General features: G+C 38.4%; 1 protein-coding gene across 1 annotated transcript in view; it reads right to left on the minus strand.

The window, feature by feature from the left end:
- DOCK2 (dedicator of cytokinesis 2) overlaps positions 1-13232 on the minus strand; it is a 165264-nt gene that overhangs the window by 113016 nt on the left and 39016 nt on the right. Inside the window, exons 24-25 of the mRNA XM_051793680.1 lie at positions 7416-7486; positions 6683-6789 (exon numbers count right to left, since the gene is read on the minus strand). Coding sequence (XP_051649640.1) covers positions 6683-6789; positions 7416-7486 — 178 coding nt within the window. The remainder of the gene's footprint in view (positions 1-6682; positions 6790-7415; positions 7487-13232) is intronic.

Genomic DNA, 13232 nt, shown 5'->3' on the forward strand with positions numbered 1-13232 from the left:
CACCTGCTTTGATTTAGATTTCCCTCCATACCACAAGATTTCTTAAAAACATAACTAAAAAAATACCCTAATGGGTCAAGTTTAACACAAAGTTACCAGTAGCAATACGAGCATGTCACTTCCTCCTCCATAAATAAAAGTAATGGCTTTAATCTACATATGTTCATCACAAATGTATGCAGATAAATACCCAGAGATGTGCTTATGCCAACCCCATCCATATAAAAATACTGCAGGACTAAAACTGGCAAAAAATGAATACAGGATTTGAAGTGATGGTTTAAAGGTAATGTACCCTTGGGAAAAAAAAGCCAACAAATAAAAAAGCTAAATACAAAAATCAAGACTGAATCCAGAGGAAAAAAAATGTGTTTTTATAGAGAACTATTTTAAAGGAATTTAAAAGAATTTATGAACAGTGGGTAATTTCAATTTTTTTCCAGGGAGCTAAAAACAGAGGAGTCATTAACAATAACATGCATTAAAATCTCCTATACTCAAACACTCTACAGTGTTGAGAAGTTGTGTTCAAAACAGTGGAGAAAGAAAAATCACAGAAAAAAAACCTGACACAAAAAAAACTTTGGCTTAAGAACTTAGAGTAATAAACTCTAAGATTATAATAGTTAAAATCAATATCTATAATTCAATTCTGTGCAGAATAATTAAACTGAAAGATGTTTAATCAGAAATTAGGGCTCCTTAGATTTCTTTTTTTTTTTTAAAACTTTTTTCTTAACAGTCCTGAAGGTAAGAACAACACACTAGGTCAGCAACACGTGATAAATAAATAATTGTGATTCGTGAAACAAATGGGTAATTACATCAAAATAAAACAAACGGATTGTAAAACTTAATTACACCCCCATAAAGAAATGAAACAGACCTTTACAAGGTCAAGAGGCTTAAAACCTCCTTACTATCCTAAGAATAAAATACAGTTGAACTTTAAATCTTTAGGTGCCTGTTCATCCAAGAATTCATGAATTATGACCGGTTGTGGAGATAACCCTTTTAGCTTTAGCTGTAACAAAACCCATATATTAAATACTTAGCAAAAACCTGTAGAATGTATATGATATAATTAATATGCATGAAGTAGCTAAGATAAATACTAAATGTACCCTGTAGTAGGCATGCAGATTTGGGAAGCTGGTCCCCATTTCTGTCACCCAGCTGGCTTTTTCCATATAATAAACTATTATTCAAAAACTTGTAAAAACTCGAAACTTTGTTTATCACAAACACAAACTCCCAATAATTTTTAGGCAGTGAAATTAAAGTATTTCACAGGTAACACTCAGTAATGTACATGACTGCAGGGGAATCAGTCTCATTATGGTGTGTGCAAGCACCCACCTTGTTTAAACAACAGTACAGAGATGAAAATAAAACCCTGTAGTCTCAGCATTTCTCGTGGCATGTGGCAGTTTAACCCCTGGTGCTGACATATGTCTGCTGCTGCTGTTTCTCCCAGAGCCAGCAAGTGGTTGGCATATGCTGGACATGCCATGGCTGTGCCACAGCCACACCGAGACAGGACCTGCATCTTCAGCCAAGACATGGGAACTGCATTCCCAGCCCTGCCCGTGACCATCTGTGTGACCCTACTTCATGTTCTCTCAGTGCTCTGCTACAGCACAAACCCCTCAGCAGGAGGGGACCACCAGGGAACTCAAAGCCAAAAGCAGCAGTATCAATAATACACGTATTTATTGTGTGTCAGAGCATTTTATATTCATTTCACACCCATAAAAACCAATTCTCCCAAGGCTAACTCGTTTACAAATTTCAGCATAATGTCAGTGAATATTCAGTGGCCAGTTCAGAATGAGCATTTACCTCCAAATGCTGTAAAATCAGCAACACCAAGTACAATAAAAACTCCATGTGATTTGTAAATAGCTATGTCTTAATTTGTTGATCTCTCAAAAATGGAGAGAGGTGAGGGAATCTTGGCAATAGGCTTCATAAAAACAAACAAACAAACCCAACAGCAGTGATGCCTCAAAGTATTTTCCATAGAAATTAAGCAATTCCAACAAACTTTTTCAGAAGAGGGAGAGAATAATCCATTAGATCCCACTGTACAAAGGGCAAGATTCATGACAGGAGGCAGTTTCTTACATAATAAATGAGACTCTCAGATCCCATTAGGGGTGCTCTTACAGGACAAGAAAACTGTTTCTGGCCCTCTGGGATTTTAAAATAAAAAAATATCGAGTGATTTAAAAGGAAAGTGTCAAAAATTAAGATTTCTTGCCCTCTGATCAAAAAGGATGTGATAGTCTTGAGACAAAAGAGCACAAAAATCTCTTCATGTGCTCACACATCCTGTTAGAACGTTCCTAAATGTTACGGGGAAAACACCCAAGCAGCAAAACATCCATCATCCTCCACTCAAACACCTGAACTACCAGAACCTCTCTGAACTGTGGTACAGGAACAGAGCAGGAACAAGAAATCAATGCCTCAACAAAAAGCCTGGCAATGTAATTTAAAGGCTTCTCAGAGTGCTGTGGGGCCTTTGGAGATCAATCACAGCAGCAGGACCCTGGAGCCCATCTGAGGAAATCACTCCACGCCATGAGCCTGCAGTGAAAACCCAGGAATGCCTGGGAATGCACACCAATAAATTCAGTTTGCCCTCAAGGTTTTCAGCTTCAGGTTCGTGTGTAACTTATTTAATAAAGACAAATTTCACTGGCTTTTTTTTTTTTTAATTATTTTTTTTAAAATACCTTTGCATGTTTTCACGAGTCTGTGAATGTCAATGGGTCAAAGAACAGAAATGCCAGTGTGTGGAATCCAATGGAATTATAAAGACAATACCACTGGGAATGGATGTGAATTAATTGAAGTGGAACTGTAATGAACTACATTGAAAGACACTAAATACTAAAATCTGGAGGAAAAATGGATAATCTGAAACAGGCACAAATTAATAGACTTGACTGTAATTAGCAATGGAGTTAAATATATTCCATATTCATGGCAGAAAAAAATACTACCTGTTCCAGATAAATGTGAACTTTAGCTAATGATACTGTTGGCAATCTCACCTTAATTATCACTCTGGATCCTGTTCTGTGATAGACTACATGTGCTTTCACTCCTGTAAATCACCTTCCAGCTCATTGAGTGCAGTAATGAATCAGGTCCCATCTACACCCTACACACAGTTGGTTCTTTACTCAATTAATTTTAAAATCAACTGTATTAAATGCAGAGCAAAAAAAAAGCATCTTTGGAATTTTCCGTTTTAAACCACAGCAACATAAAAAAAAAAAAAAAGATTTGTTTGCTGTTTACTGTGCACAGTATCACAATAGCACAGGACAGGGGCATTTTCATACCACTGTAATATTAAAGATACTTAATTGAGTCTTTTCACATTCTTCAGTGCCTGCACTTCAAAATGTTGTGGACTTTTCCTTTCAGGGAATTACAACCCAAGGGCTGAAAACAAAACACGAATGCAGATAATCAAACAATATTAGTTAGACAAAACCCACCCTGCAATTATTACAAGGATGGTTTTCTGCCATTGGCAATGTAGGTGCAGGTTGGCTGAAAGGAAAGGCACAAAACTCCTTACCAAAAAGAGAAACTCCATTATTAAATGGCCCAGCAGATACTTGGGTAACACCATGAAGGCAACAGTAACATTTTCAGCTGTGTTAGAGGTACCACAATTTCATGGGATGGTCTCAGAAAAAGGAAAATATATTTGCAAGAATCTCTTTTACCCTGTCTTGGTTACACTGAAGATGGTGAAAAAGGAAATTGTCAGCTTCAAGCATTTTAAACTGTGAACAACAGCAATTCTAAACCCTAAGATGCCAAAAAAGAGCTGTTTTATTCTGTCACTTCATCAAAATACTGAAGGATGAAATCTTTACCTGAATATTTTCTAGTTAGCAAGAATACTCTCTGGTTAGCAGTACCATGACATTGTTAAAACAATATGTCACAACAAAGCTAAAACAAACTGGGCAAGTCTTAGCTTTATTTTAAAATGAGTTGGACTTGATTTCTCTGTTTTGGACAACAGCTTCAGAGGACTTATCTTGTTTTAAACTAATACATTGAAAAAAAAATCCATTTGCCCAGGCTCCTCTAAAAAGAACATCTAAGTACTATTATATAATTATATACCAAGTATTACATTTAAAAACATTTTAGGGTAGATCTTGTATATGGAATCATCACGAGCATATGAAAAAGCTGTTGATCTCTCCATATTATCAAATGGATGCACTTTAACTGTCCATTATTAGTGCTAGTTTGGATCAGTGACTACTCAGATATCCAGGATACAGAGGGAAGCAGCTGGGCTGGCACATGGGTTGGGTAGGAAATGCTGCCTTCATGCTCTCAGCTGCTTGGGTTTGCTGTCAACTGTCTGATGTGAGCAAAAAATAGCAGAGAGGTTTTGGACAATACAATTTTTTAATCTACAAATTCGAAACTTAAATGAACCCACTAACTACCTGTCTGGGGAAAATTAAAATGTATTAATTATCTGGTCAGCAGTATGCAAAACCCACCATTTATTGGTTTTATAAAAGGTCCTCAGAATTCAAAACTCATCTTAGCAAAATTTCTTATTCATTATTCCCTAAAAAAATGCAGAAACAAAACCCATGTACCCTTTTTAGAATTCACAATGTATTCTGAGGCAGGCATTTTCCACGAGACAGCAGCTATATATTTCAAGACATCAGACAAGCTGCATTTACAAGCAGCCAGCAATCTATTATTATTATTTATCTGCAGGCAGTAAAAGCTTTACAGAGTAGTTTGCAGTAACAGACCACAGCTAAAGGAAAGGCTTGTTAAACACATGAAACAAGCACCACACCAGGCAGACTATAATGGAAGCTTTTTGGGAATCCAAACCCCCACTCTTTCATCTTCTGGACCATACAGGGATAGGGAAAAAAGGAGGAAGATACAAGTGAAGAGAACTGTGGAGCACACAAGTTCTTGCAAGCTCAACTATTTTCCTTTTGAATCTTCATTAGGGCTTTATTCCTCATTATACAAGCATGGGATCTGCTGTCCTGGCCAACCCTCCTGATCCATGAACCAGCAACAATTGTACTCCAGTGAGACAAGTTTCTTACAAGAAAAATTACTGAACCAAAAAAAAAAAAAAAGGCTTATAGCTTACACTTAATTTCTCAGTATTACCAACAGTCAGGGTGACTGACTGAATTCTGTCAGCTCAAGAGTTCAAGAGAGTGCATTATTTTAACCCAAGAGTTTTTCAGTGTTGTGAGAGAATATTTCTCCTTCTGGTCTAAAAGCTACCACAAGCACCAGAGATAAAATTATGACTGGCACTTCTGATCTTAGAAGCAGCAGCAGTAAAAGCAACTGGTAATGCCGTGATATATCAGAATCTGCTTGTAAAACTGAAATACAGCCAACTACCAGAGAAAACTGTGAATATAGAATTAGGAGTGTTTGCAAATTAATTAGTTGGATCTGCTTTTAATAGCTTGGATCAATGTCTGGAGATAGCTCAGCTGTAGCTACTTAAGTTTCACCAATTGAAGCAACTGTGAATCTTACATATAGTTTAAAAAAAAATCACAGCTGATGACCATGAAACTATTAACATAAACACAGCTCAAAATAATAACAATTGAATCTAAATAATTAAACCAATTACATTATTTTCTCGATATTTTTATTCCAAGAAATCTATACTGGTCTCAAAACACAGATTTCAGTCTCAGTAGAGTGCAACACAGGTCTAAAAATCAAGTGCAGTTTTTATCTGTCCTGGCCAGTTAGAACTGCATCACTCTCCTGGCAGCACAATGAGATGAGCAAAGCAATCCCCTCTCAATCTACTAATAGTCAGGACTATTTGCTACCCACTGTTGTACAGTCAAGTTCCTGGAATGTTATCTGTGAATTGTCAGAGACTGAAACTCTGACAGAACAGACACCAACATTCATCTGATTTTTCTGTGCCTTTCAGGTTCTGGAGGTTTCTGCACAGCCAGGAGATGCTGAGGGAGAAACAAGTCAGCTGGTCCATGAGAGAGGAGACAGAACACTTGACACTGGAGATGGAGTCAACCATGGAAAACCTGGCTTCTCTACAGAATTCCTTCAGCAAAAATTCCCTTTCTGTGATAATAAGAAGGAAAACTAAGCACAAGGCTAATAAAGACGTTTCAGTACCATTAACACCCCTGAGAGTGGAGAAAGACACTAAGTTCTGATAAAGGTTAAGAAATATCATAATCCCTGTGACTGGAAGTGCTGCATTGCAGCTGAATATACCCCAGCACATGGAGATTTTTTGTCCTCTTCCCAGGCCTTATATAACAGCTGCCTTCACACAGTCTCACTTCATTTCCCTGTTTCATTATAGAAATTCAAATGGGTTCAAAGGATGTACAGCTCACCCACCTAAGCACCACATCACAGGAAAACCACACTCAGAGCTCCTGTGAGCCCCACCTGCCCCTTGCTCCAGGCTGGCAACCACACTGTGCACAACAGCCATCCCGTGGGAAGGGAGGGATCCCCTCCAGAGCTCACACTCCTGCCATTCCCACTCCCTCTGCATTCATTTCAAAAGGTGAACTGCACAAAACACAAGCCACCCCATCATTTTCACACCTATTTGTTTGAAGCCTCGAAGGTATTTTATATTTACCTCGTTTTTTAAAGAGGTTGCTGTGGACTATTTCCTTCATGGACTGCACCTTCTGCTTCTGGAGCTTCACCGGTGGAATGCAAGTGTAAAATTCATACAGGAGCTGGCTGCATGCACAGGAAAAGTGCCACAAACATCATACAGAGGAATTCAAATTCACCATGTGTAAACAAAGACAGAGAGACAGAGCAAAGAGCCTTGTGTTTCTAAACATTTATCACTTTTTAATACTTATGTTTACTTGTATATCACAAATATTGACAAGGGACCAATATCCGGTTACAAAGAAAACTTTCAAGAGAAACAAGACCAGGATGAAATAGATTTTGGCCATGATTACAGATGTTTACTACTTTCCCTTTACTTTATTACTTTCCATTTTTTTGCGTGGTGGAGGTAATTTATCTTGATCTGACAAATAAAGATCTTTTTTCAAACTGCTAAAGTCAGATTTGTTTTTTGGGAATAGAGTTTGTTGTAGGGAGTAGGGGGGAGAAGAGAAAAATAAAAAATAGATTTTTCCATTTGCTTGTTTTATTCACCAAGTTTTGTGTAAATATTGGGGCACCATAATGAATTCTGGCATTATTTATGTCAGGTGACAATTCACTGTTAAAAATGTGTGCCCAGTTGTACCACTCTCTTGACTAGTGACATAATTGATCTCTGCTGACATAAATTGACCAATGAGGATTCACTGCTGACATCTGGGAAGGGTTCAAAAGCTGCTCACCTCAGCAACTTGGCATCAAAGACCATTTCAACATCATGGAGAACCGAGGGGATGTACTTCAAGGCAGCGACCTGGAGGGATGGATGGATGTACAGATCATGGCAGTAGATGTTTACATGCACATCAACAGTACAGAGCACACAAATACACAAAAAGCAAACTCATAAATTTGGACTTCTTTCCTCAGACTGAAATTTTACATCACATTTGAACATGATTTTCGTCCCAGAGTCAACACAAGGGCCCTTATACTGAGGACATGCAGAGGAACTTAAATACAATAAACCAAGTAGATCATACTCTCTTTGCAGAGCAGTGGAAGGGTTAAGATTGTCTTTGTAAATAATATTCTCTTTGCAGGCTACTAAAAAAGTGTCACTATGATGCATATATGTAAAGCAAGCACTGACCAAGCAGCTCTTTGATCATACTTTTTATCAGTTCCACCCCAGAATGTGCCATGCAGGAGGCAGAAGTCAGGAACAGTCACCTACCCACCCCAAATCTACACTTCCTAGAAGAGATGTAAAGGGGTGTCCTGTCTCTGACAAGCTTTGGGATGGTTTATCTATTCCTATCAATTTTTGAGGTATATTTCGACAGTGCAGCAGGATAATCAAACCTCACCCTGGCAGGGGTAAAAGACACTTTACTCTTCTTGCCTGGACAAGAATACTTCAGCAGGCAACTTTCAGGCTCCAAATATTTATGGTTAATATCCATAAAGCCCAACTTCATTGTGCAGTTTTAGGGTGTAAATTCCTACTAACATTTCACTGAAAACTAAGTTCCAGTAATGTGAAGTCTCTTATCAATCTGATAGAAGCCTATCCAGGTTCAATACTTCTCTGTACCTCTACACAGCAAGCTTCTTGTTAAAAAGTTAGGAAGGGAGGTTAGAATAAAGACAGTCAGAACACAGCTTCCTTTAGCTCTCATTTAGACCTTTCAGGCACCATAAAGATATCATTTCATTTATATGAGCTTCTATTGTAATAACCAATTAAAAAAAAAAAAAATCAAAAGAACTTTTAAGGACTTGATTCAAGAAGAAAGAATTTAGTCTGCAGCAAGGGTGTACACAGGATTTCAAAGTGGCTCAACGCTGCCTTAAGATACCTTCAGATAAAGTCATTCCTCTTCAGATCTCAAACACAAACCCGGAAAGGTCAAAGGAGCATTTAAAAGCCGTTGCCACTTCAACAAAGAGATTGTATCTTCTGCTGATCTTTGCCATTATTAGTTCCTTGAAGCAGACTGGGGGGGAAAAACGTTTGGGTGTTTTGTTTGGGTTTTTTTTTGGTTGGTTGTGTTTGTTTTTCAACAAGACTGTGAAACCCCGGGGCTGTTTAAAATACACACCTGCGTTGGGCTAGAAACTTATCCTAGCTCCACTTCTTATTTCAGCAACGTGCTGTTCCTCACTCTTCAAGACACAAATACTTTATGAAGACACTGTACAGTAGCAGCATCTGAATTTCATTTTACAGCAATTCACAGTTACCATGAAAGATATTTGATAAGGGACAGGGCCACCAGTGGCCACAGAATGCTCCAAGCAGTACTCCAGACACTTGGTCTGTTGTGCTCTGCCTTTCTCATATTCCCTGTTCTCCACTTGTTTGAGGATGGAAACTGGAAGGACACAGCTCCCACTCTTCTGCAGACCCATAGCACCAGCTGAAGTACAATAACAAGTATATCCCTGCACTATTTCAGACTCCCAAGTTTCATTTGCAATAATTGCTTCAAATGATGCACTGTGGACACAAGTGAGCACTGCCCTTAATGAAGTCATAAAACCCTCCTAGTCAGCAGTACAAGATGTTCTGTATTCTTCAGACCTTAAGAGATTAGCTTTTTTGAGCGGGATACAGATAAACCCACAGCACTGCAGAAAATTATTTCTTACATATACAATGTACTGTTAAATTTATTTTAACCTTTACTCCTGCCCAAGCTTATTTTTAGCTGCCCTCTTTTGCAGCGTTACATTATACATATTCATGAAACTCGAATACCCCTGGGATGAAAAGTGCATTCAAAGAAATCATTGCTGCTCTGTTTTTAATCTAATTTTACTTGCTATCAAGGCAACTTTAACAAGTTACTGTGCCAGCCCCATTGTACACAACAAACAAAGCATCACTGTCAGTACCTTTCCAGCTTTATTCTCTCATAAAAACTGTACAGAGAAGCAGAGATTAAAGTTCTTAGAATCTGCTGCAGCAACATGGGTGGGTCAAAACTGTGTGGGAAGAAGGAGAGGGAGAAAGGCAGCATCTTCATATTACATGATCTTCATTCTTTTCAATGCCACACACAATTTCTTCTCCCTACGTTACAATAACCTTGAGAACATGTCACGGAATGCTTCTGAGAGCACACAGAGCGTTGGGAGTTGTGCTTTCTAAAATCAGTGCCTGGGAGCAGGCTGGGGAGAGCTGACATTTGCAACAGACTGGACCATCTGGAGGTCAAATGTGGTGTGGCAGTCGGGGAACGGAACAGTTGGAAAAGAAGCCGGGGCTTGATTTGTAAATTAAGGTTGAGAGCACAGGCTGGTCACTGAAAGGGCACATGCACAGACTGCAAGTCAGGAGACGACAGTGAAACCTTCTGAAAACACTTAATCTGAAATTTAAAAATTGTGCATCCAGTTTTATTCCCCAGAAATATGAGGTGATTTGCACAGGCACAAAATACATGTGCTGGAAATGTTGGGTTTTTCCCCCTGAGTGCCGTGGGAAGGGAAATGAGGTACTGACAAGCCCCTACTCCCTCTCACCCCCAGGTCCTCCCTTCACCAAACTGTTTGCAGGATCTGGAAATTTATTTTCAGATTTCCAGATTTCAAGGAGTCCATCCCTCAGAAGTACAGACTTTATGAAAATATAACCCTAAAAACTACAAAAATCCATCAGCAATGGCTACAGAGAAGCAACAGAAATGCAGCAGAGTTGTAAAATCATCTCTGCCAAAATAAATTAAAGGAAGGTTAAAGTCCAGTATCTATGAGTTGCTACTGCCAGAAAGGCAGTGTAAGTTTGGAAATGATTATTTTAAATAATTGCAAGAAAAATCTGGAAAAAAACTCTTAAAAGGAGGAATCCTTACCCCTCACATGCACACTGATACTTGTACTGGTGAATTTATAATACTCCTGATCTCTTTTAGACTAACACGGATTTCCAGTTTACCAAGAATAAATGAACAATTCAGCCTTCAGCTGTTCCAAGCTTACATTAACAGTACTGAGAAACAGAACTAGAGATTTACCCTTCTCAAAGCTCGGGCACTACAATAAGTCAGAGCCTTTATTCACTTCAGCCAGTTTTAGAACAAGGGACTGAAAAATTAGATTTTTAACTTTTTGTAACCTTATACAGCATTTAACAGATTAGGAAGTAAGATATCGCTCAGTAGATAAAGTTAAATTGAAACAATAAAGTGCTCCTGGCACTGACTAGGCTGTTCCATATGAGATGTAATTTTATAAACAATCTTCTCCTGAGTGAATTAATATTCAACACAAGTCTGAGTACGATTCTATCAGCAAAAGCGACTGGGAAATTACTACTGAATAAAATACTGTGTTCCACGATTAAAAAAAAAATAATTTGCAGAGACCAAGACATTTCAGGTTTCAAAATAATTCTTTAAATCTTCTACAATTAAACCTTAAAAGTTTTTTTGACAAACACGGATTAAATAAGAGTTAAAAATTCACATTCCAAGGTTCTGCAAACTAGTTCATGCTAAGTTTCAACATCCTGAGAAACCCAATTACTTTAGCTTTCTTCAGGGCTCCTAAAACGTTCTTCTCTGATTATCTTCAGACCATAATCTACTTGAACACATTCAGCTGGTCCTACCCATCTGTGTTCCACTTTAATTCATATCAATGATAATTTCGACTGTGACAGATTTCAGGCTGTTCTGATATGCTGATTATTCCTCTATTTTTCCAGCAGACTCTTTGAACCTTCCTCTCTGGGTACGTGGAGCGTGACACCTCTGCAGTCCCGTGTGTCTGTGGTACCACTGAATAACTGCCTGTCCCTCACTCTGCTGAGTTAAATCTGCACTGCTCCAGCATCTATCACTGTCACCTCGAATTCCCCAAGGGAAATCACTGTTGCATTTAGGCACAGAGGCGGATTTATGAATTTCTTTCTACTCTCTTCTCTTCCACCTCACCAGAAATTATCTCCATTTTTCTGCCAGAGCAGGAGTCTGGAGTATCATCATGGAATTCTCCTCCAAACAGGCCCAGGAACACACACTGTCTGTTGTGAGACCTGTGGCTAACACGCCCAGTGAAGTGAAAGGGACCCTTATTTTATATTTGTTCCCCCAATAAACTTATTTTCAGCAGCCAGCACTAAACTACAGTGGGACACTTCTCATTCCATGCCTCTCCTGTACAGATTTTATAACATTAATGCAGCAGGTTTTATTTACTGTGTGCAAAGCAATCTCTTTGCAGGCTTCTTCCAGAGACACAGCTGTATGAGTCAGCAGGAGTGGGAACAACAGCAGAGTTAGGATATAATCAGTATAAACAGTATTTCACACCTGCCATAAAATGTTCCTGCTAAAAAGAAAACTTATGGTACATGATACAGATTTAGATACCTAAAAACCCAGTAGTGCTTCATGGTTATGAATAAATAGCACCCATTTTTCACAACTGCCAGCACTCATTAGGAAAAGAATATCTTAATTTTCAATCTGGTGTTGAGCAGAGCACAGCTGTTCAATAGCCAGTCTACCTTTGAGCCACACATACATGCTCTTTAAATCAGCACAGATTTCTTTTCTTTAGTCCTTCTAAGAGATGTTCGGTTGACTTTTCAAGGCTCTGTTGTTTCTTACAGGCATCAGCAAAGATATAGCTCTGCTAAACAGGTGTAATATTCAGAATAACATTACATAGACAAATATGGAAATGAAGGTTACCATAATCAGGATTCCTTAGTGCCATCCTGCCACTGGCATTACAATAGCACCTGTTCCAAAACACACCCACCAGCCATTCCAGAAGCAGCATCCACACTTGCAGACTGTTTCCTACAATAATTTCTTGTCACTCAGCAAGAAACTCCCCTGCTCATTAGAGGAAACACAGAGGGACAATCCCACACACCCACCTGGAGATCCAGGCTCTCCCAAAGAGCATCATCCCAAATCCAATTCACAATTACCACAGTGATGGCACAAGTACCATAAGAGCAAACATTATTATAAAAATTCTTTCAGTATTCCTCCAGAGATGTTTTTTTTTTCTTCTCCCTAACACTTCCATGCAGTGTTCACATGTATAAACTACTCCCAGGAAGGCCTCTACAGAATTATCAAATAATAACAGAGTGTATTTGATTGATTTTCAAATGCTTTTAAAATATTGCTGTAATCATGGCATTATACAATTAGAGCAGTATTTAGTTTTTTGACTCTTTTGCAGTTGCACATTAACACTCCATGCAGAGTGTCAGATAAACCTCAGCCACCTGAGGTTTTATTCAAGGCTTTTCCACTGGCTTCCACTTCTAGTCTCAGTCATATCAAAAGGAATCAAAACACAAAACCAGAGGAAAATTCAAGCCCAACAATAATAAAGAATATATGAAGCATCAACATTCCAACTGCCCAATAAATCTGCTTTTTACTCTATGGAGAGCCTTAACAGTTCTCTATTTTAATAGAGAAATACACACAAATTATTTGATATTAATGATGTTAATAGCTCCTTTTCCAGTTTTCTTTCAAAAGTCAGATTCCAAAGTGTCAGAATCACTAAGATTGATGTAAATG

Source organism: Manacus candei, unplaced genomic scaffold (genome assembly GCF_025592945.1).
Source record: "Manacus candei isolate 608988 ecotype Guabito, Panama unplaced genomic scaffold, ASM2559294v1 h1tg000037l, whole genome shotgun sequence".
NCBI classification, from domain to species: domain Eukaryota; kingdom Metazoa; phylum Chordata; class Aves; order Passeriformes; family Pipridae; genus Manacus; species Manacus candei.